Source organism: Malus domestica, chromosome 15, assembly GCF_042453785.1.
Source record: "Malus domestica chromosome 15, GDT2T_hap1".
NCBI lineage: Eukaryota > Viridiplantae > Streptophyta > Magnoliopsida > Rosales > Rosaceae > Malus > Malus domestica.
The window spans coordinates 51,352,567-51,374,799 of NC_091675.1; the positions used below are offsets into that span (position 1 = coordinate 51,352,567).

At 39.7% G+C, this 22,233-nt stretch overlaps 3 protein-coding genes across 5 annotated transcripts; 1 reads left to right on the forward strand and 2 right to left on the reverse strand.

The window, feature by feature from the left end:
- The first annotated feature begins 1,357 nt into the window (after positions 1-1,357).
- Positions 1,358-5,132, forward strand: LOC103431738 (multiple C2 domain and transmembrane region protein 6). Its single transcript, XM_029095007.2, has one exon. It carries the CDS (start codon positions 1,709-1,711, stop codon positions 4,868-4,870), a length of 3,162 nt encoding a protein of 1,053 aa, XP_028950840.1. The 5' UTR covers positions 1,358-1,708; the 3' UTR covers positions 4,871-5,132.
- A 139-nt stretch (positions 5,133-5,271) lies between these two features.
- LOC114821750 (uncharacterized) lies at positions 5,272-13,234 on the reverse strand. Of its 3 annotated transcripts, XM_029095008.2 has the most exons (11): positions 12,888-13,234; positions 12,761-12,799; positions 11,051-11,142; positions 10,368-10,617; positions 10,069-10,188; positions 9,921-9,996; positions 9,157-9,365; positions 8,854-8,962; positions 7,913-8,005; positions 6,326-6,486; positions 5,272-6,105 (listed from the first exon to the last, which is right to left on the reverse strand). In XM_029095008.2, exons 1-11 carry the CDS (start codon positions 13,074-13,076, stop codon positions 5,548-5,550), a joined length of 1,896 nt encoding a protein of 631 aa, XP_028950841.1. In that variant the 5' UTR covers positions 13,077-13,234; the 3' UTR covers positions 5,272-5,547. The 3 variants fall into 3 exon arrangements, with proteins under 3 accessions (XP_028950841.1, XP_028950842.1, XP_070669967.1); XM_029095009.2 differs by lacking the exon at positions 7,913-8,005; XM_070813866.1 differs by lacking the exon at positions 12,761-12,799 and having other exon boundaries at positions 12,888-13,212.
- An 894-nt stretch (positions 13,235-14,128) lies between these two features.
- LOC103416319 (CBS domain-containing protein CBSCBSPB3-like) lies at positions 14,129-19,974 on the reverse strand. The gene is made up of 15 exons (XM_070813867.1): positions 19,637-19,974; positions 19,290-19,458; positions 19,080-19,212; positions 18,738-18,908; positions 18,452-18,530; positions 18,213-18,326; positions 18,028-18,094; positions 17,803-17,908; positions 17,678-17,736; positions 16,812-16,918; positions 16,447-16,574; positions 15,591-15,673; positions 15,410-15,499; positions 14,317-14,525; positions 14,129-14,205 (listed from the first exon to the last, which is right to left on the reverse strand). Exons 1-14 carry the CDS (start codon positions 19,774-19,776, stop codon positions 14,352-14,354), a joined length of 1,620 nt encoding a protein of 539 aa, XP_070669968.1. The 5' UTR covers positions 19,777-19,974; the 3' UTR covers positions 14,129-14,205; positions 14,317-14,351.
- Positions 19,975-22,233: the final 2,259 nt, after the last annotated feature.

Below are 22,233 nucleotides of genomic sequence, written 5' to 3' on the forward strand. Positions count from 1 at the left end.
CTCATCTCTCTCAAAATTCAATAGTAGTAGAGAGAGGGATGAGATTATAGATTTTAGTGATTGAGATTTACTTCAAGCCTCATCCTATATCATAGGGGTGGTGGAATTAAAATATTAAAATATATCTATTTGTTCTGCGCAGTTTAAATCTGATAGAGGTATCGTTCTCTTGGTCACTTGATGATTAAAGATTCATAATCATTTTTCGTTAAATTTGATACCAAGAGTTGAGAATTAGAATACTAACATAAATTTTATTTATTCTCCACTCTTAATATCAACTCCAACGATGTGCAATCATATATTTTTTGTTACCTGATAATTAAGAGAACATTTTTTTGTTATATTCCTAAATATGTAAATATTTTCTAGCCATACTTCCTTTCTACAGAAAATAGTAATGTCTCCATGCCGATAAAAAAAAAAATCTTCCTTTGAAAAAGGGGATAACTAGTGACAAACCACAATTATCCACATCTTCCGGTCCGAAGGAGACTAGTTGAGAATTGCACCCTACTCGTGTTAAACTTTTATAGCCAAAAACAAGATTAAGTTGCAGTAATCACAATCAAGTAAAGCACAAAACCTTTTCTATATAAAAGCACTGCAATTTCACTAACCTGATGAACCTCCATTTGAAGACGTGATCTCTGCGCACTGGGACTCTTCTCCTCTCTGTTAGATTATTACACGCTCTAACCAAGAATAGGACTTAGTTCCGAATAGAACACCCATATGTGAGAGCAGATGTCACAATATATATAGGCATAATCCAATAAGAATTCCCTATTAAAATCCTTGTAGAAAACAACTTATGTTTTCTAATTCATATCAGTTTAATACCAAAACATAATCCTTTATAAACAAGAATTAGTATACAACTTCTCATAAGGCTTTCTTATACCATTTGGACTTAATCACTCACTATCAAAACATCCAATCTCATGTTCATACTCTTACAACTCGTAACCACGATCAAGTAGATTCACAACTTACAAAATACGAACCTAAGACTTACTCTTTTTTTACTTTAAGGAGCTACTATTCGTACTTTTTTACTGAACCACTTGTCGCAATTGTCGAATTAAAATGTATGGTATAGATTCATGTCGACAACATTAGTGTAAAAATATGATTTTTTTTGTTAAAGTGAACAGGACCGGAAACTTTTCGTTAAAGTTCCCTTTTAAGGAAAATTAATAAAAAAGACTTGAAAACTTTGAGTTTTAACGATAAGGATAAGATAAATGGTAAAGTAAATAGTACTTGGATTGATTTTTTAGTACAAAAATATAAATTTTTATTAAAATAAACAGTACTGAAAGCTTTTCGTTAAAATTCCTTTAATTCACTTTGCATGAATATGCAGGGCATTATAAAATGTCTACTAATTTCCTAAAAGCACAAACGCACCCACCGCCACCACCACCAGAATCTTTCCCTGTCAAATATGCCATATGATCCAAAAGGGCCACCTCACACTCCTCCCCCACCAAACTCCTCGACTCGACACTTTTCTCTCTCAACCTTTCTAACATTTGTTTCTGTCTTCTTACTCCAAATGAATACCCTCATCTCATCTCCACCACCTCCGCCAACTCTTCCTCTCCCCCACCACTTCTGTCTTCTTCTTCTCCTTCACTCCCACTCCTTCTAGCTACCCTTCCATTTTACCAGACAACCTCCTCTGAGCTTCGCCGAGCTAGCCATGGCCAGTACTAAACTCGTGGTGGAAGTTCACGACGCAAGCGACCTGATGCCCAAAGACGGCGACGGGTTTGCGAGTCCCTTCGTTGAGGTCGACTTCGAGGGGCAGCGGCAGCGGACTCAGACCAAGCCCAAAGACCTCAATCCTTACTGGAACGAGAAGCTCGTCTTCAACATCGACGACCCATCTCACCTCTCCCACAAGACCGTTGACGTTGTCGTTTACAATGACAGAAAAACCGGACACCATAAGAATTTCCTCGGCCGTGTGCGAATCTCCGGCGACTCCGTCCCTCTCTCCGAGTCTCAGGCCACCGTCCAGCGCTACCCGCTTGATAAACGCGGCCTCTTCTCCAATGTCAAAGGCGATATTGCCCTCAGAATCTACGCTGTTCAAGATTACAGCAGCAACGGTGACTTTGCTCCGCCACCGCAAGCACCGCCAGTTCTAAATGATGAATTTGTTACTGCTAGCACTGGTGGTGCTGCAGAGGCTGCTCCTCCTCCTCCCCTGCAGGAAATTAATACTAATAGGATCGATGAGGAGATTCATCACCGCCAGTTTGGGGGAGAGAAGATCAAGAAGAAGAAGGAAAAGGAAGTGAGAACTTTCCACACCATCGGTACTGGGACGGGAGGCGGAGGCGGAGGCGGTGTCGGTGGCGGAGGCGGTGTCGGTGGCGGCGGTGGTTCCTATCCACCTCCTCCAATGTCATACGGGTCTGGATTTGAGACATCCCACATGAAGGAGAAGGCGCCCACCGTCGAAACAAGGACGGATTTTGCCCGTGCGGGTCCTGCCACGGTTATGCACATGCAGCAGCAGGCTCCGCGGCAGAACCCGGAATTCGCCCTGGTGGAGACAAGTCCACCATTGGCAGCGCGGCGGTACAGAGGGTTTGGATTTGGAGGGGACAAGACTTCGAGCACATACGATCTGGTTGAGCAGATGCACTTCTTGTATGTGAGTGTGGTGAAGGCAAGAGATCTTCCAACCATGGATGTTACAGGAAGCCTTGATCCTTATGTGGAGGTGAAGCTCGGCAACTACAAAGGGGTGACAAAGCATTTGGATAAGAACCAGAACCCCGTGTGGAACCAGATTTTCGCCTTCTCGAAAGAGCGCCTGCAATCCAATCAGCTTGAAGTCGCCGTCAAAGACAAGGATTTTGGCAAGGATGATTTTGTGGGGAGAGTACATTTCGACCTCACCGAAGTCCCCCTTCGCGTGCCGCCCGACAGCCCTTTGGCTCCCCAGTGGTACAGGTTGGAGGACAAGCACGGGCACAAGGTGAGAGGAGAGCTTATGCTTGCTGTTTGGGTGGGGACTCAGGCTGACGAGTCTTTTCCCGACGCCTGGCATTCCGATGCGCACGACATTGGCCACGTCAATCTGGCCTCCACTCGCTCAAAGGTTTACTTCTCCCCCAAGCTATATTACCTTCGAGTTCAAGTTCTGCAGGCTCAGGATCTTGTCCCTTCCGACAGAAACCGTCCTTTGGAGACATATGTCAAGGTGCAGCTTGGGAATCAGCTCAGAGTCTCAAGGCCTTCCCAAGTGCGCACTGTTAACCCCATTTGGAACGATGAGCTCATGTTCGTGGCCTCCGAGCCTTTCGACGAATACATAATTATATCAGTCGATGATAGGGTTGGTGGAAAGGATGAGGTATTAGGGAACCTGATTCTTTCGGTTAAGGACGTTCCTCAGAGAATTGAGACTCACACTCATAAGCTCCCCGAGCCTAAATGGTTCAATCTCCGCAAGCATTCAGCAGCTGCTGAAGAAGAAAGTGAAAAGAAGAAGGAGAAGTTCTCGAGTAAGATTCAGCTCCGCATCTGTTTAGAGGCCGGTTATCATGTTCTTGATGAGTCCACTCACTTTAGCAGCGATCTTCAGCCGTCGTCCAAGCACCTGCGGAAACCAGGCATTGGGATTCTTGAGCTTGGGATCCTGAGTGCCAAAAATTTGCTGCCTATGAAGGGAAAGGAGGGTAGGACTACTGATGCGTACTGCGTGGCCAAGTACGGAAACAAGTGGGTGCGAACCAGAACGCTTCTCGACACACTGACTCCTCGCTGGAATGAGCAGTATACTTGGGAAGTTTATGATCCATATACTGTCATCACCATTGGTGTTTTCGACAACTGCCATTTCAACGGAAGCAAGGAAGAAGCGAGAGATCAGAGGATTGGGAAGGTGAGAATTCGATTATCGACTTTAGAAACAGATCGAGTTTATACGCATTTCTATCCCCTGCTGATCCTCACACCGTCGGGTTTAAAAAAGCACGGGGAACTTCAGTTAGCATTGAGGTTCACTTGCACTGCTTGGGTTAACATGGTAGCACAATATGGAAGACCATTGCTTCCGAAGATGCACTATATCCAACCTATACCCGTTAGGTACGTTGATTGGCTCCGCCACCAAGCAATGCAAATTGTATCGATGAGGCTAGCCCGTTCAGAGCCACCGCTCAGGCGGGAGATTGTCGAGTACATGTTAGATATAGACTACCATATGTTTAGTCTGAGGAGAAGCAAAGCCAACTTCCATCGCATAATGTCGGTTCTTTCCGGTGTCACGACTGTCTGCAGATGGTTTAACGACATTTGCTGCTGGAGAAACCCGATCATAACGTGCCTCGTCCATATCTTGTTTGTGATATTAGTTTGCTACCCAGAACTAATACTGCCCACAATTTTCCTCTACCTCTTTGTCATTGGCATATGGAACTACAGGTTCAGGCCAAGGAGCCCACCGCACATGGATGCTCGGATTTCACAGGCAGAGTACACCCATCCGGATGAGTTGGACGAGGAATTTGACAGCTTCCCCACCAGTCGACCCTCCGACATTGTGAGGATGAGGTACGACAGGTTGCGTAGCGTGGCGGGAAGGGTGCAGACGGTGGTTGGAGATTTGGCAACCCAAGGGGAAAGAGCCCAATCATTACTAAGCTGGAGGGATCCGAGAGCAACAGCAATCTTCATCATCTTCGCGTTGATCTGGGCCGTGTTCATATACATTACTCCGTTCCAGATCGTGGCAGTGCTGCTCGGAGTCTACTTGCTTCGGCATCCGCGATTCAGGAGCAGGATGCCTTCTGCGCCAGTTAATTTCTTCAAGAGACTGCCATCCAAGTCAGATATGCTACTATGAAACTGGAACTATTACCTGCAGCTAATTATCTTGATTATTCACTTCATTCTTGTGAAGAAAAAGGTTACTTAGTAAATAAACCAACTGAATAATATGTACATCCAGTTTGTCAATCCCATCCGTAGAGTCAATTCTTTTAAGATTTCTATCTCGTTTGGAACTGTATTCTCAAGAAACACTTGTGCTCATAAGCAGTTTATGTAAAAGCGCTTTTATTAGCACATTGAAATTTTTAATAAATATGCAAATGCTTCATGGAAAAGTACTTGAAAATGCTTCATGGTGCTTCATCCAGCAAACACTTAAATAGCTATTTTGAACTCAGGAGCACTTTCATATCTAGCAAACATGGTTAGAACAACTTTCGTGATCTGAAAGCGCTTTTAGTTACTTTTAGAGCATTTCCAAACAGGTCGTTTATCTCTACCTTCCAGACTTTTATTTCCATCAGGTTCAGCTTTCAGTTACAAAAAAATCAGATCCAGATTCAATTACAAGTGAAGAAAAGCACTTAAGAGAAAAGCAGTTACAACAACTTGCATGCAGCCACACTCTATATCCAGCATTACAATCATACCAAAAATATTATATTTCTGAAGATACAGACAAGCTCATGTGGCCAACTTTCCATGAAAATCCTCGACAAAAATTGGATTAGTACAGCCAATGTTCGCTAATTAATTAGACGACGGAATCCTAAAGCCGAGATGTACTAGTAGGGTTACGATTGTCAGGAAGCTCACGAGCATCCCGCCCAGAAGAGCCATATCGACAAAACCCCATTCACCCAATCTTCCTTGGGCTTGCTCTTGCTTCTTCTGGGATCCCAAGCCGATTTCGTTCTCCACGCGTTTCTCAACCTGATTCTTTCGCTTCCTCAGTAACCATCCAAGCAGATTTCTGTTATTCCGATCTTCCAACAGAACGACATTCTTCGTTACGGCACATTCTCCCGAGGTAGCCTGTCCTCCACAGCTTTCCGGTCCACAGGCACAAGTTTCTGGTTCCGTAGAACACGCGCAAGTCTCACAATTGTTGGCACCTGGAAAACATTTTTCCTGACTACGCGTTTCATTTGTTGAAGCTGTTTTATCATTTATGTGAGGGATGGTCTCAATCACTTCTCCAAAAACTGACCACCTTCCTACCGATGTGATCTTCGTGATAGCTGAAGTCCCCAACATGCTTTCCGGAGCGGCTACAAGAACCTGCACGTATCCCTTGGTATGGCCAACCTGGGGCAAACATAGAACATAAAATTGAAAAAATCACTTCACTTCATTCCTCGATTGAAGAATCGTCATAAACCCGAAAACTCTTGGCTAAAATGGCCAACATGGTGTTACTAGACCGAAAGATCATTGGCACCAAAATTGAAATAACAAACACTACGTCAGCACATAACTTTGCACTTCATTATTATCAAACGTTGAGTCGACAAAAACATATACTTACCAAGTGAATTCCATCAGTAGCAATATCAGTTATCCATATTCTTTCCACCCTGCCCTCCATCCCAACATATGGTGCGAAAGCTTCAAAAGCAGACGTCAATTCACGGCTCCTTTTCTTCACTACAGTACTGGGGACCTTTTTCATCCTTGCAGCAGGGGTTCCTAAATTTACAAACAAGATAAAGCACAAAAGCTAATTAAAAATCTATGTATTAGCTAACTGATTTCCGTACTATAGTGCAACACCTAACTTATCATCCTCACTTTAGGTTAAAAATATTTTCCTTCCCAGACCAACACCAGTTTCGGTAAGTAAAATGTTATGGAAATTTAACAAATACCATCAAGTGGTTAGAGCACATCTGTAGGTAACTCTTTATTTATTTTAACATGTGTAAAGACCATTTATGCATCAAACAATGACCAATCGGAAGGGAAGGCTGTTGAGAAGAGCACACAAAACCAACCAGCGCCAACAGGACAGCCCACATAATTTTGGCATTCCTGCCCTTTTACAAAACAATTTGCGACTTTCACAGAGAAAGGAGAAACAATCCCTTGGGGTCACAAAACTAATATTATGTTTCTAGTCAAAATTTGTAGCTATCAAATCACACTTGTAGGATTGTCTCTACATAGGCTGCTTTATGGTTTAGGTTTGGCATATTGATTGGCAATAAAGACTGAGTTTACCCAAAACACCCTCCAAGTATTTCTCTACCTAATCTCTTCTACCTCTCTGCCCTCTCTTCTCCTATATTCCCATTTTTTTATTTCTTTCTTCATTCCTATCTTCTCTATTTCTGGTCCTGCAGACATGTGGTACGGCGCAACTTTTGTCCGGTTTGTCCAACATCAGTGACTATTTGCCAAAAAAAAAAAGTAATAAAGCACTCTTAACTTTCCTGTTTCCCATGATACATTGTCCTACAAAACTTTTGAAGCATGGTTTCTACAATAGTAGCAGCCACGAATATAGTAATATCGTATATTATGCACTTAAGTCCGTATTTTTTGAATACTACTTTCATTTACTGTACGTCTCAGTGAATCATTAAGATACTTGTTTTTAAAACTCCACGTACGATACAGTATTACACATGTATATACTTTCATGTTTAATACGTATAATTTTCACTGTTCAATAATACATATAAAATTTACGTATTTGACATGTACCTTAACTTATTATAGGAAAAAAACAATAATATTTTAAATAAATAAATATTAATACTATGTTTAATACGTGTAATTTTTACACATACATATCGCTCACGTGCTATACTAATCCCGTATTTTATAAACTATGCTTCAAACCATATCCATGCACACTTTTTCTTTTTTATCAAACTGAGCAGGGGGTGTATAATGTTACATGGCCTAAAAACAATAAACTTAATCGTAACTTTGTATTTATATCAGCTCCCCATATATGGACAATGAAATATGTATATACCATGCTTTAACCATTGTGTATGTGCATATGACGCCCTTTACGGCATCCCAAAGTATTAGACCAAGCTGCAATTATAACATATAAAAGGCGAAGACTGGCTCCAACCTATTATCATACCAGATATTATCATACCTGGTCTAGGATAAAACTGTGAAATATGAACTTGGGAGAACTTGTACTCCTTAATAAGGCTAAGAGTTTGAGTAAAATCTTCATCCGTTTCACCTGAGAAGCCATGAAATAAGTGTAAACTTCTCAAGTAATGTTCTCTGCACTGCTCAATGCAGAGAATAAAGTAATCAAATCCCCCAAGATGCCCCAATGCACCCACCATAACTGTAAATAATATAGATACTCCAAGAATATGTTATTGTTAACGCTGTTCTTGGAGAGATAAGTTCTAGCTGGGAGCATACTGGTTACTTGCTGATTAGATGATTAGCAACCAAATATTTTCATACATATTTTTTAAAACCCTACAAACTTGCCGTTATTATATATGATGTTAAAGAACCTTAATTTCCTCTAATAAAAGCAAGAAATAAAGATCATGCCATTGAACAAAAGAAAACCAATTTCAGCCCCATAAACATATCCAGACATATTTGCAGTTTATCCAGAGCATATCTGGAAGTCTATGAAAAAATCAGGTACCACTGGAGCCAGGCGTATTAGGCAAAATATCTATATACAATACCATGAATAGGGACGTATGTAGTATTCAAGGCTTCTTGGTGTCCAACTCTTCAAAACATTCTAACGTACTTTGTTCACCTCCAGGGATCTGCTAAGTTTATCCCCCTCAACATTTCAAACTTAATCTTAGTGCTTTTACCACCAGGAATCATTTATATCCCCTTCATGCTAAGTTTATCTCTCAAAACTTCCAACTTAATCTTAGTTCTTTATCTTGCTTTTGGTGTTCCCTAGAGTCACAATCTCAAATTGAACTTTTAGAGATATGTTACATCAATAATTGATCAACAATGAATATGTACATATAAAAAAAGTGATCCATGTGAAGTACAAAAACAAACAGGAGCCATGATATCAGAATCAAGCTACATACTGACCAGGAAATCCACATATTATATCAGTTGCAATCTGCATCCCTGGCACAAGCTCAGTTAGGGTATCTACCACTGTCTTGAACTCACTTACAGTATATTCCCGATTCATTGCCTGAATGAATAAGCATAGCTATTTGAATAATGGTTATTTGAATAAAGCAACCTTAATGTAATCGGAAGTCTAGATTTGTTAAACTACACTTATAATTAAAGCCCTAGGAAGACAAAGTAAAAGGATAAGTCAAACTTAGCCATAAGAAAATGTGATAATCTATGAAAAAAGAGAAGAAAAAAATTAGGACTTACGGTCAAGACGGCATCACTTCCAGATTGGACTGGTACATGTAGAAATGAGTATACACATGGATGACACAAAACCTCTGCTATTTCCTTCAAGTGTTCCAGAATGAATGGAGGATTTGTCATCCCAATTCGTAACATTGTGCTTGCATCAGAAGGGAGTTCTGCGACAATTGCATTCAATAAAATTGGTAGATTGACCCCAATGTCACGACCTGCAAACATCAGGGCAACCATTATTAATAAACTAAAACATGGCATAAACAGCATTTTGACTTTTTTTTTCCTTTTAAGTTTTACTTTTTTGGTGTGTCCTGAAGTGATTTTTCCTCCAACATCCAACAAACAATTATACTACAACTGTGAAGGTTTCAACACACGTGACCATGGTATACTTATTATTTACTCTATTTTTCTGTTCAAATATACTTTACATGTTTACAACTAAGCTGACATTGCCGTTTTGAGCTATAAAGCCCAAAAATTTATCGTTCACTTAAAGATTATTTGGGGAATTATCTTACAATTTCTTACACTTTCAGAAAGACAAGTTAAAAGAAAATATAAAAACTAAATAAATATATAAATAAAAATTCAAGGTTACATAGTTGGGTCAATCCAACATGCTTGCAAGGATTACTTCACATCAATGTATAAATTAAATCACTAAAACCAAGTACCTTCAACACAGGGGCAAAGTTTCTCCAGATAAACAAGTACTTCCACAATCACTAATCAATCAAGAAAATAGAATTATAACTACAAATTACCATAAGCGCCAGTATCTTCACTGCTCAACCATATTTCCTTAACTCCATCAGCTACCACAGATTTTACACGTCCCACCTGCAGTGCTAAAATTCTAATAAACTGGAAACAGATATAATATATAAGAAAAACCAGTGGCATGATACTTACAAGGCTATCAACAGTATAACTTCCTAAATGACCACGAGCTTGTTTCGTCTTGCAGTAAGTGCAAGCACCTAAACAACCGACATTAATGGGAAGAATCTCAACGACCTTGTTTTTCCTCACCTGTGGAAATAAAAAATCAAATAAAAAACTCCATATCTAGACTAGTAGACAACATAGGTAGAAAAACAATATAAGGTAGAAACAGAAACAGATTGCAGGAGTGGGTAACAATCAAAAACTAATTTTAAAAGGAAACAAAATAAAATGCAAACACCATGGTAAAAATCTACGAAACGCACCTTGGGGAGGTCAAGTGCGGGCAATGTCTTACGACTCAAAAGGCGCACCTCATGACCTTTCAAAGTCTCTTCAACAATTTCAACCACACGGTCAATTTGCTGGACTCCTACAATACTGACACCTTCTAGCTCCTTTAGATCTCGACTTCCTTGTGGAACACACCCAGCCACCACCAGGGGCTTTCTTGCACCTTTACCTTTTGCTATCAGAGTGTCCATGGCAGACTGACTTGGAGATTTGACAGTGCATCTACATCAAGTAACAAAATAAATACACGGAGAATTATGAGTTAACAGATAATAAAAGACATCATTCGTAAAAATTAAAAAATTGGACACATATAAAGAGTATCTTAAAAAAAATAAAAAAAATAAAAAAAAAAGAAAAAGAGTCAACTTCAAAGAAAACTTCAACAGTAAAAGAAAGGCAAAAAAGCACACATATGGAATAGTTGACTTAAATATAGGAATAGCATCTAAAACAGGTCTACTAAAGTTCAAAATCTACTATGACACAAACTATAATCTGCGTATTAAATTCTAGCAAGTGCCAAAATGATTTCCCAAAGACTGAAGCACTAAATACTCCCTACCTTTGATTATAAAATATAATTACGTAATTGTTTCAATGTAACGCATGACCAAATCCACCAAAAAAATGAGACAAATAAAAGAATCCTCACGTGTTTATGAGCCACAGGTCTGCCTCCTCAGGATTGTCACTTAACGGATACCCGAAAGCTGAAAGTTGACCAGCCATATATTCACTGTCACTCTGACACAACAACAAAGTGCAAGGGGCGAAAACAAAAATGAGAAATTTAATGCATTCTCTAATGAATAGAAAATTTAGAAAACAATGATGGTGACATGACCAGATCTCATGCTAATATAGCATTAATGGTCAAGCAAGATAAAAAGGTGAACAAAGAGCAGGAGTTAACATTAAGTTTAAATCCACTGACAATCTCCCTAAAAGTGCAAAGTTCTCAGTACACGGTCTTTTTATAGATGGGAAAAGAAAATGTAAAAATACAATAAGCAGCCCATCATTACCACTCCATACAGTACCATCAGAAAGGATGCAAGATCCAAAGTAAATAGAACAAAGGAGTTTAATACTCCAACCAAAGAAAAGGGGCCTTTATCACCATAGAAATCCTACTTGTACCCACAATGACAACCTAAAACTTGGTATCAAATTATCACTAGATCAATTTGAAAAAGGTTGATGAGAGAGGATAATCAGCAAATAGCTAAAATGGCAGATATAGATCCACAAGCTTCTACCAACAAATCTAATCGAATACACCCTTATTTCATGAACATCTAGAAAAGCAATGCAGCCACCGCCAGTTCTTTACTTATGCACCAGTTGGCGTCATGCATTTCTCAGGTGGATCATCTATTGATAGTACTTACCCTGAAAATCAACAACTGCTTTACTAGGATCCTGTCCGCCAATGGCTTTCCAGGCAACACTTATGATCACTTAAAACTCCACCAAATTCTATATATTTAATTCTAAGAAGCTAACCTGATATAACCCCCTCAATTTGATGTTCTCTAATCTTTCAAGCCCCCTTCCAGCACTTTTTATAGATGAAATAATATTTTCAGTTCTTCGGTTTCATAATAAACATATGGAATTGGAAACTGCTTAAATGGCCAACCTATGTGGCAACTTTTGTTTCCCAACCTATGTGGATGTGCACACTACACCATTGCATTGGAAAGCCAACCATGTTACAAAAGCCAATGGGACAATCCATGAGCATCTCCAAGGGACAAGGCAAAGGAAGACGCAAACCATATTTACCTTGCAACATCATCTTTTACCCTCTCCAATGCATGGCATTTGCCTAACAATTCGCCTCATCCGTCGAAGTGACAGATTTCTGATGAGGAAAATGTTGAAGACAAAGTACCACATGACCATTGACTCGAAAATTTGACTGTCCCATGTCATAAAAAAAGGCTGAGAATAAAAGTGCAGCATCCTCATAAAAACATAGCAGTCTTCTCTTCCCGTACAGCTTGAAGAGCAGTAGGACACGAGAGCGATTAAAGGTTATTATTAATGTATTATCAGCAAGGAACCCATTTTTATGTATTGTTTTCATCCCATAATTCTTTCCACAAACCGCATAAACCTTTCAATCCGGCTTCCAACACACGCGATCAAACCATTCTCAACAACTCAAAACTTAACAAAAACCGAAACCCGGCCCCTTATTATTGAACTTGAAGCCAAAACTAATAACATCTTGTTAAAACTGTAGAGGCAACAACCTGAATGGTTTGCCTAGTAATCCCAGTATAAAATGACAATGCTAATTTCAGAAGAAAAAAGAAATACTTGAATTACAATAGAAATAAACCCTAAAACGGACCTGGTTGTGTGAGCATCCAAATGTTTTGATATATATAGTCTGCCAAAAGAGAAAAACAAGGTCAGCACTTAGCGAAAGAAACCATCTTTAAAGAGGGGGGGGGGGGGGGAGAGAGAGAGAGAGAGACCTGAGTGCCAGGGACTTTGGGAGAGAGAGGAGCGAGTGGGTCTTGGATTTGAGATAGCTTCTTGTTGGTATTGCGGCCATTGGGATTGGGTTTCTTCTTTGGGTTCATTCCGACGGTGTTTATTGGCAGACGAAAACCGGGAGGAGCTCCGCCTCCGCTGCCAATCAACAAATCCTCAATGTCCTCCATTTTCTTAGCTTTCTTAGTCGGAGTCTGACCCAAACACACAGCAACGAACGCCTCTGCGATAGTTAGACTTCTCAGTTCGAACGCAGTGACGACGACGGACAGAATGAAAGGTTATGTAACACTTCTATTTTATTTGGACCCACTAAAAATCGAGTAATACTGAACTCGCCCATGTTTTATTTATTTCTTTCAACTTATGTTATGCAGTTGGAAAAAATTGACGGTGTTGTAAATAAATATCATTGATTGTGTGGCTGTCCACATGAAGCCAACATGTAATATGTAACTAGTTAGGGTTTAGTTACTACTGAGAAAGAACGAACTCTAATTAACGTTCATGATTTTAACTACTAAATAAAGAAATAGAAGAACGACATGAATACGATAGAAGCACTATGGGATTAACTCCGAGTTATTGCGAATTAAAGAAAAATTAAACAATGAGCGCTAATTGGATGCCCAACATGAGCAGTTCCACCTGAAGCACTGGCTAAGTGAATGAAAAAAAAAAAGATAACCAGTTTCGATCCTCTCGAGCTCGTCGAATAGCACTCTCTGGAGCGCCGCGCTCTTCTTGTCTTTCTCTAATGTTTTGAAGGTTCCTTTCCCCAGACCCCGGGGAAGGAGTTGTAGAGAAGGCAACCGCCCTTGCCCAAGTTCTCGGCTTGCAGCGGACTTCTTCTTATGGAAAGAGATTTCTCTTTGAGAAAAACATATTTCTCATCTCAAATGCTCCCTTGTTCTCTTAGTTAATGTAACTTTTAGGTCTTTGATTACAAGTTTGAACTCTCCAAATTCCCATGACACCACTGCCACTTCTAAATCCAATTCCATCCATATACAACGTCATTTTATTTTTCTGTTGCGTTGTTGTGGCCACTTTTACCGACGCATTAACGGATTAAACTTGCAACTACGCAATCCCTTCCGCATTATAATTCGAATGAGCTTTATAGATTGATTGGAGCAAATTCTCCATTTTCTTTTCTCAATATTCTCATTTGCCAAGTGCGAGCCCTTCCACGGTAATACATGAAACAACAATACATCGATTTTCCAGTCATCGCCTTCATCCGGCTCTTTTGTCTAACCTACAATATGCATACCTTATCCTTCTGCAGTCACACAACACTTGCTGCTGCTGCTGGTGTTCCGAGTCCAAAATGTTTCGTTTCCTTGAGCCCTCTGGCAATGAAGTTTGCCAGGGCGAGGCGGGCTCTTGTGTACCTTTATAATCGATCCTAGTATGTTTTCTTTACACAATCGGGACAAGCATTACAGGTTAGTGCGCTTTAAATAGAACAGCACCCCAATGCCTGTTAACACAACAGCACTTGCCAGAACTCCGGTGTGCAAAGACGTCCATCCCATTCTTTGGGTCGTCGTTGTTCCTGACCCTGATACACTTCGGTGGCTAGAATCAGAGAAGTCCAGATGCAACCTTAGAACCTGAGATAGAGAAGAGGTATACATAAGAATTAAACCATACAACTAAAAAATAGTTACACAAAATACATCCCAAAATAATTACACATATATACTCCAACACATCCTTTATGATCCGTTTGGTATGTGGGACGGGACGGGACGGGACGGGACGGAACGGGACGAGCCGTTCCGTCCCACATTTGGTGCGCCTAAAAACTGTGGAACGGGTTGTCCCATGGAACAATTTTGGCTGATTTTTCGTTCCACCTCTTCACCCTGGAACGACCCGTTCCACATCCGTGGAACACAAATTTATAACATTTTATGACAAAATTTCTCCTTATCTTTTTCAATATTTACATCATCCGTTCCGTCCTGTTCCGTCCCGTCCCGTCCCGTCTCGTCTGCGTACCAAACAGTACCTTAGTGATCTGATCCTACCATGAGCAGTATGTACAAGTACAGCTCATCAACAGTCGAATTCAACAAGCTACGTAAACCTGCCTCCCGGTGTCATATCCTCCATTGAATTCCGGTATAATTATTAACATATTAAAAAATAACAAAGTAATTATCTTTTTAAGTATTTCATTTTTTCCCTCATGAAAAACTTCTCTTTCTCAGTGTAATTTAAACACTCAGCCCTTCATCCCCAAAACTATCAATATAAAAGTTTCTTAACTGCAAACCATCATTAAATGATCATTTGCAGTTGGGCAAAGTGCGTCAAGAAAGGAAAGGTTGTTAATGGCTTTTGCCGGGCTTCTAGTTAAGAGATTTAACTTCTAACCAAATCAAAGTATCAACAAATATGTTCACGAGTATTAATTTATAATAACTGCGGCAAAATGCTAAAAAAGGCCTTAGAAATCCAATAAAGGAGCATATAGTTAACATTATACTACCTTCAGTCCCATTCCTCGAGCATGGCTGACTGCGCTAATAAGATCATCATCAGTTGCAAGTAGAACTCTATCACCATCTTCATCTTCAAACTGCGGGGGGAAAGAATTACTAAAGTAAACACTAAGAAGTTTTGCAGCCCAATAAATCAGATGAAACCAAAAATTAGCTCAAAGTTTTAACCAAAATGTGAGGACAATCATGATCATTAGCCACACGGATTCTTTTCATGATAGCAGATACCAGCTCATCTAAATTTTCCATGCCTGAAGAGAATAAACAAAAAAAATAAAACAATCAGGAAAGGCAAAAAATAAGGTCATTGTGGGTTCAATTCTAGCATCTAAACATCTGATCTATAAACGCACAAAAAATAAACCATGTCCATTAACTCAGTCACAGAGCTCTCCCCACACACAGAGTGCTGATCTAGCCCAGTGAAAACTAAACCCAATCTGCCAATCACCACCAATAGGCAGTAGTTATGGACACTTCTATACCAAACCACAGAGACCAATGTGTCACCGCACAGCAAATTCTATGCCACAACTAATACCCCTGTCAGACCAAGTCCACTGCTGCGTACCACTCATGCAAGCTACCATTAATTTTCCCATCCACAGATATAATCATAACCCATTGATCACTAATTAAATGAAAATTCGAGATCCCAGTTTTCTAGACTCTATAATAGTAGGAGAGGTGGAATTAACAGATGCCACATAACAAATACAAACTTTTTTTTCTAAAGAAAGACTTAACCTTCTAAATTTTGAGGGGTGAAAAGTTAGCAACCTGGCATCAATTTGGCATCCATATAACAAAAAAAAAAAACTCAAGAGTGCATAGTAAAATAATAAGGATAAACTTGATACTTTGATGCAGAGAGACTTTAACAATTTGTAATTGACCCAATTCTATCCTTTCACTAAGCAATCACTCCACAAATATTCATGCTAGGAATGGTATATATAGATCGTCAAGCAAAGTGATGGCAAAGTATGCTAGCAATAATTTTTGGCCTTCGACCACCACTCACCACAATTAATTCGATGCACTCGACCCCTAAGATCTTCAAATTTGAAGGCAAATGAATTTCCAAGACCAAGAGAAGGATAAGAAAACTTTCCATCAGCCCCATCAGAAGCCATCACTGTAGACAATTCACTGAAAACAAAAAGCCCTAAGCATGGTTACTGAATAACCGGGTTACCCATAAACAGAATCAGTGATGAAACAAAATTACAACATGCATCTGGGCAAATAATTTTTTTTTTCCATAGATTTCCTAATCTCAAAACTTTCGATCAATTAGTCTCACATCAGCACTAGATTGTATAATTCAGTATAAAAATTGTGTAGGTGAACCAAATTTAAGTGACGTTATTAGCAAGTTTTGAATACCTTTGAGTATCACAATCATCGGGTGGCTCCAAAGCAAGTGCTGAATCCCAGAATTTTTGCATCATTGTGTTTGCCATATCATTAACCGTTCCTGAGCTACTTTCAACCTAGGAAAGGAATGAACAACAACTAATTAATCAATTTATCCTTGGAAGTTTTACAAAAGTGATAAATGAGAATATCCAAGGGGCTTTTAGATTCAAGCCTAAACAATGCAACTATCATTAGAATTAACCCAGGTTTTTTTCTCCCTTCTCACTTTTGGCCCAATTTGCAGTTATTTCTTATTGTTTCAAGGCTAATTCGCCCTTGACGGTAAATAATGGAAACAAATTAAAAGTCCTTCAATTTAATGCATTTATAGCACCCAAATTTTGAATTTTAGTTTCAAACATTTATGGCCAAAAAGTTCATAATTCACATGCACCAAATAAAAAAACTCGGCAAGAACCATAAGAATAATGCACATAAGAATCTAAGATACATATAATCTATGTAACCAAAAGACAAAAATCAAGACTAACATGGCAATCAAGGAGGAAAAGATGCATGCAGAATTTGTAAACCATATAAGGAACGAAATAGAAATAGAAGTAAAATAAAATCAGACAACCATGAGAAACACACCCACAAGACATGTTAGACCAGCTTCTATTATACCATAATTGGAAGATTAAAAACATAAACCAATATAATGCATTGAATTATATATTGGGCAATCCCATCCCTTAAAAGTTCAATATCTTCCACTTCAATGAAAAATCAACATCTTTCACATACAAACGCAAAGGAACAAAAAATTAAAATTAAAAATTTCACTCTGATGATTGAAGCATGCATCTAAACCACAACCGCAATGACTTTACCATAGAAACTGCTGCATGAGTTATCTGCAGAACATCCAAGCAAGCAGCAATGCATCCATCTGCGCAAACAGATGTCAATACACCTTATAAACATTAAAAATATGTCCTTAAAATGTACCACTCACCTCTGTCTAAGACAGGAAGATGTAAGAACTTCCCTTCATGCATTATATGCAGCGCATCAAGGATTGTTGTCTCTAATGAGGCACACTCAGGGTTTGGAGTCATTACCTAAAGAAATTATTTGGATAGCACAAGTTTGTTCAGGAAGCTTATTTTAAAAATGGAACAGAGCTATATACTTAATACGAAATATAGAATAATCAAACATTCGATGGTTTAGAGTAAACCTTTTCCACCAGAGTCAACTCAGGAGAGAGATTTTGCGCCACAACTCGCATAAGGATATCCTTGGAACTGCAGTCAGTCAAAAGCAAACATCATATGATATTCATTAAAAAGAAGACAGACAACATCCAAGAATAACATCTAAGTGCAAAATGTTCATAAACAAATATAAGGTAAAGAACAATACGTTAGTATCCCCTGAATCTTGTTGCCCATTATAATTATGACTGAATTAACCCGAAACTCGCGCATCCTTTTTGCTGCAACATAGACAGGATCCGATGGAGAAACAACGGCAACCCTGAAATCATAGAGTTACAAGCTTGGCAATAGAAAATAAACTTTAAACAAAAATCAAGCCAAAATCAATTAATTGCATCCTCCCACAAAGAGGGCCAAATGGCAAGTCACGCTAAAGAACTGTACTTCATATTTTCACCAATGATGGTTGACAAGGAAGGCTTGAACATTCGATCCCTCATAGTTTCTAGAAAAGCATATGGAGCTGCAATCATGATGATAAACAGAACAATAAAAGTTAAATTCTACCAGATGTATCATATGAATGTACCAAAATAATGAACAAATAGGATCCGTTACAACACAGTGCAGGTTCTCTATAAAGCACAGGCATTTCAAAAACTTTACGTAGGAAGCAACTTCCAATCAGACTCAAAGTAATTTAGTAAGATTTTTAAACATTAATACGGACCAGAAAAATTGCCTCCCATCTGGCGTTCAACTCCTTCAACTGCAGCAGCAATGGCACTCCCCTGCTCCGCTGCCTTCTCCAATCTTGATATAGCATCATAGAGACATTTTGTGATATCTAACAAAGCAATAACCTCACCACTCTCTACAACAGGGAGGTGTCTGAATTTACCTGTCAACAGAAAAAGAAAAGAAGTCACCTTTTTATGCCCAATGTAGCCATAACAAATGAAGATTTCGAAGCAAATTCTTAGACAAATCCACACACGGACAAACGCAATAAAAATCGCCAAAGAAACAAAACCTTGTTAGATAAAAAAAAAAAAAAAAAAAAAAAACTAACCTTGGATCATCTTCTGAAGAGCTTCGAGAGCAGATGAATCAGAATTAACAAAAATAGGATTCCGCGTCATGATCTTCGACACAATTGTCTGCTCCGGTCTCAACCCCTCGGCAATGACTCTAGCGGAAATGTCCTGAAAGCAAAGTAGCATAAGCAAAGCTGACACTCAAAAACTCACAGCAACAGCCAACTATGAGTTATAACTTGAACCTTGTCTGTCACAATTCCGGAAAGCAACCCATTTGAATCAGTTAAGAGCACAGCATCCACACGGCGAGCCGCCATTCTCCGACATGCATCGGATACTGTCGTCCCCTCGGGAATAGTTAGGGCTTTCGACAACCGTAGCTTCTTCACCGTCCTCTCCCCACCACCAGACCTTTTTAAATATTAAAATTAAAACACCATTTCGGTAAAAAGAAATTAAAGGCAAGTTTTGCAGACCCCAATTCTCAAACTTGAAATCAACTACACAAACAAAGGCAAGGAAAATTTTCCGGGAAACCATTTTCTCGGGAAACAAACAAAGAGCAAACGAGAAAGGAGAGAAAACTTACGAAAGGGGAGGAGGAGAGGAGGGTTTGCTGGTGGTGCCATTAGAGGTTCCATTCTCGGGAGGGGGAGATTTCTTAATCGCGGCGGAGGGGCCCCGTCTTTGGCTGAGACTGGTCCGCCTCACACCCACTTGGCTGCTCATCTCTCTTCTCTGCGATTATTAGGGTTTCTCTGTATCTGGACTGCAGAAACCCTAATTTAGTTGCAGTGATGAGGAGGGAGATGGAGAAGGAGAGAAGGTCAGTGTTTCGGGTGGGTTGTGGCTGCCTGGCTCCAACCCTCTCTCCCTCTCTCCCTCTCCCTTCCTTTCTTTTTGGGTATTAAAATTGGAGTGAGACACAGTTATTGGTAATGAATTCGGATCCTCTTTGTTAGCATTCCGGATCCGTGAATCATATACATCTATTATCATATATTATGTGGTTACAAATTATTTTAAATATTTGTATTTAAAATTAAATACAAATAGTACTTGATAAAAACTAATTACACAATGTAAAATGAACAAACGTAATGTACGAATTCCTAAATATTCACCAAAAGAATTCAGAGAGGATCATGTTGGATTTGTAATTGCCAAATCCCACCAACTTGACAGTTCAAATTAAACATGGAATTTAAGAGCAGGGAGAATGATAATTTAATGGGAAAATGCTACGTTTTTATCATATTTTTATACTATATGGGTGTGTTTGTTTGAGCTCGCTAGCTTGGACTGGACTAACTGTCACTGTAATTCTGTGTTTGTTGCACACACGGACTAGCGTTAATGAGACTCGCCTACACTCACCCCGACTAAACGATTCGCTAGAGGGGGCTTCGCGAGGCCCCCCAAAATCGGGCGGACTGCTAAGACCACTTCTGTCCGCTTCGCCTATCCTCACTTCGCCCCTCCCATTTGCTTCTTCCTCGCTTCCACAACCATTTTCAAACCCATATCCCGCAAATTTCAAAACAAAAAAAAATATGCAGTCGTTCCATTTTTCAAATCCAGATCCAACCTGCAAAATAGAACCCAGAAAACCGAACCCAAAAACCTATAAAACACACACACACACACACACACACACACACACAATCTGCAATGGGTATAAGCTTAAATCAACGATGGGATTGACTGAAGGAAAACCAAACCCAGAAAACATGAAACTCCCTGATTGCAAACCTTCTCCATCTCCCACCTTCAAGGCAATCACACATGCACCCCAACCCCAACTCCTAAATTTTCACTTTATTTCTTGCTATGTGGTTTGATTTTGAAGATTTGCAGTAGATTATGAAGTTGTGAGAGGAAGGGAAGAGGGAGGGAGGGAGAGAGAGTCGGACATGATAAGGAAAAGGGAAGAGACAGGGGAGAAAAAGAAGGAAATAGTTTGACCAAAATAGGCAAATTCTAGAAAACGAAAAAAAAAAAAAGTGAATTAATTTTTATTATTTTTATTATTCTGTTTTTTAGTCTGACACTGCACCAAACGCTTCACTAAGCTAGTCTAGCTTAGTCTAGTCTAAGCCAGTCCAGCTTAGTCCCTGTAGCTAGTCCAGTCTGAGACAGTTCGGTGCAGCAAACGCACCTTATTTGTATTATTTTTCTAATAATGATAAGAGTTAAGACTATAAGGTTCAGAACTTGCATCAAGTAACGCTGACAGCATCTCCGAAGCAAGCTTTTCAGGCTCAAGTAGTCGTGGCCCAACAGGTTGCAGCACCCAATCCATTAGCCCCTACAAGTCGACCCGCACCTGGCTAGCGCATACCTGACTTGGCTTTACACATTCAGACCGGTCTCATAACCTGTTTAACCAAATCAGCTGCTGATTGCTGGACTTGTCTACCAAATCCGCGAACCAACAGTTGCACCAAGGTTTTTTCACCTCCTTTTTTGACAGATTTGACCATGCCACAATGCACTCCTCATGAAGTATCATGAAGCAAGACAAGAGTTGATGATGGTATATCTTTCCAAAGGTGTCCCAGCAAGCAACCACTCAACCAGCCTTGAACGAGTGTTCAGGCAATGTGCACCCCCCCACCTTGGACGCATATTGAGGCCACAATCATATTGCCATGTACGTTCCCGACAAGGAGAATATTGCGTTTGTCATTGAGCGAGACACATGCTACTATAAAGGCATGCCCTTCAATCTCAAGAAAGCAGGAGCGACTCACCAACGATTGGTAAACATGATGTTCAAGAAGCAGATCGAAAAAACCATGAATGTCTATGTTGATGACATCATGGTGAAAGGCAAGTAGCGGTCATACCACATAAAAAACTTGGTGGAAACATTCAACATCCTCCTAGAGTACAAGATGAAGCTCAAACCCGTCAAATAAACATTTGGAGTCTCATCAGGCATATTCTTAAGGTGCTTTCTTATCTAACGAGGAAATCTCCAACTACTATGAAGACGATCCAAAATATTGTACAAGTTCACTTATGCAGAATTGGATCCTTTCCGGACCCATTTCATGTGGACTTTACAGACCATTTTATCCTAATCAATCACCATACAACACATGGTCGATAATTCCAATCATTTTATTTTTCTCTCTTTTACACCCAACTGAAGCACTAGCCCAAACTTCGTTTGTTTCGTGT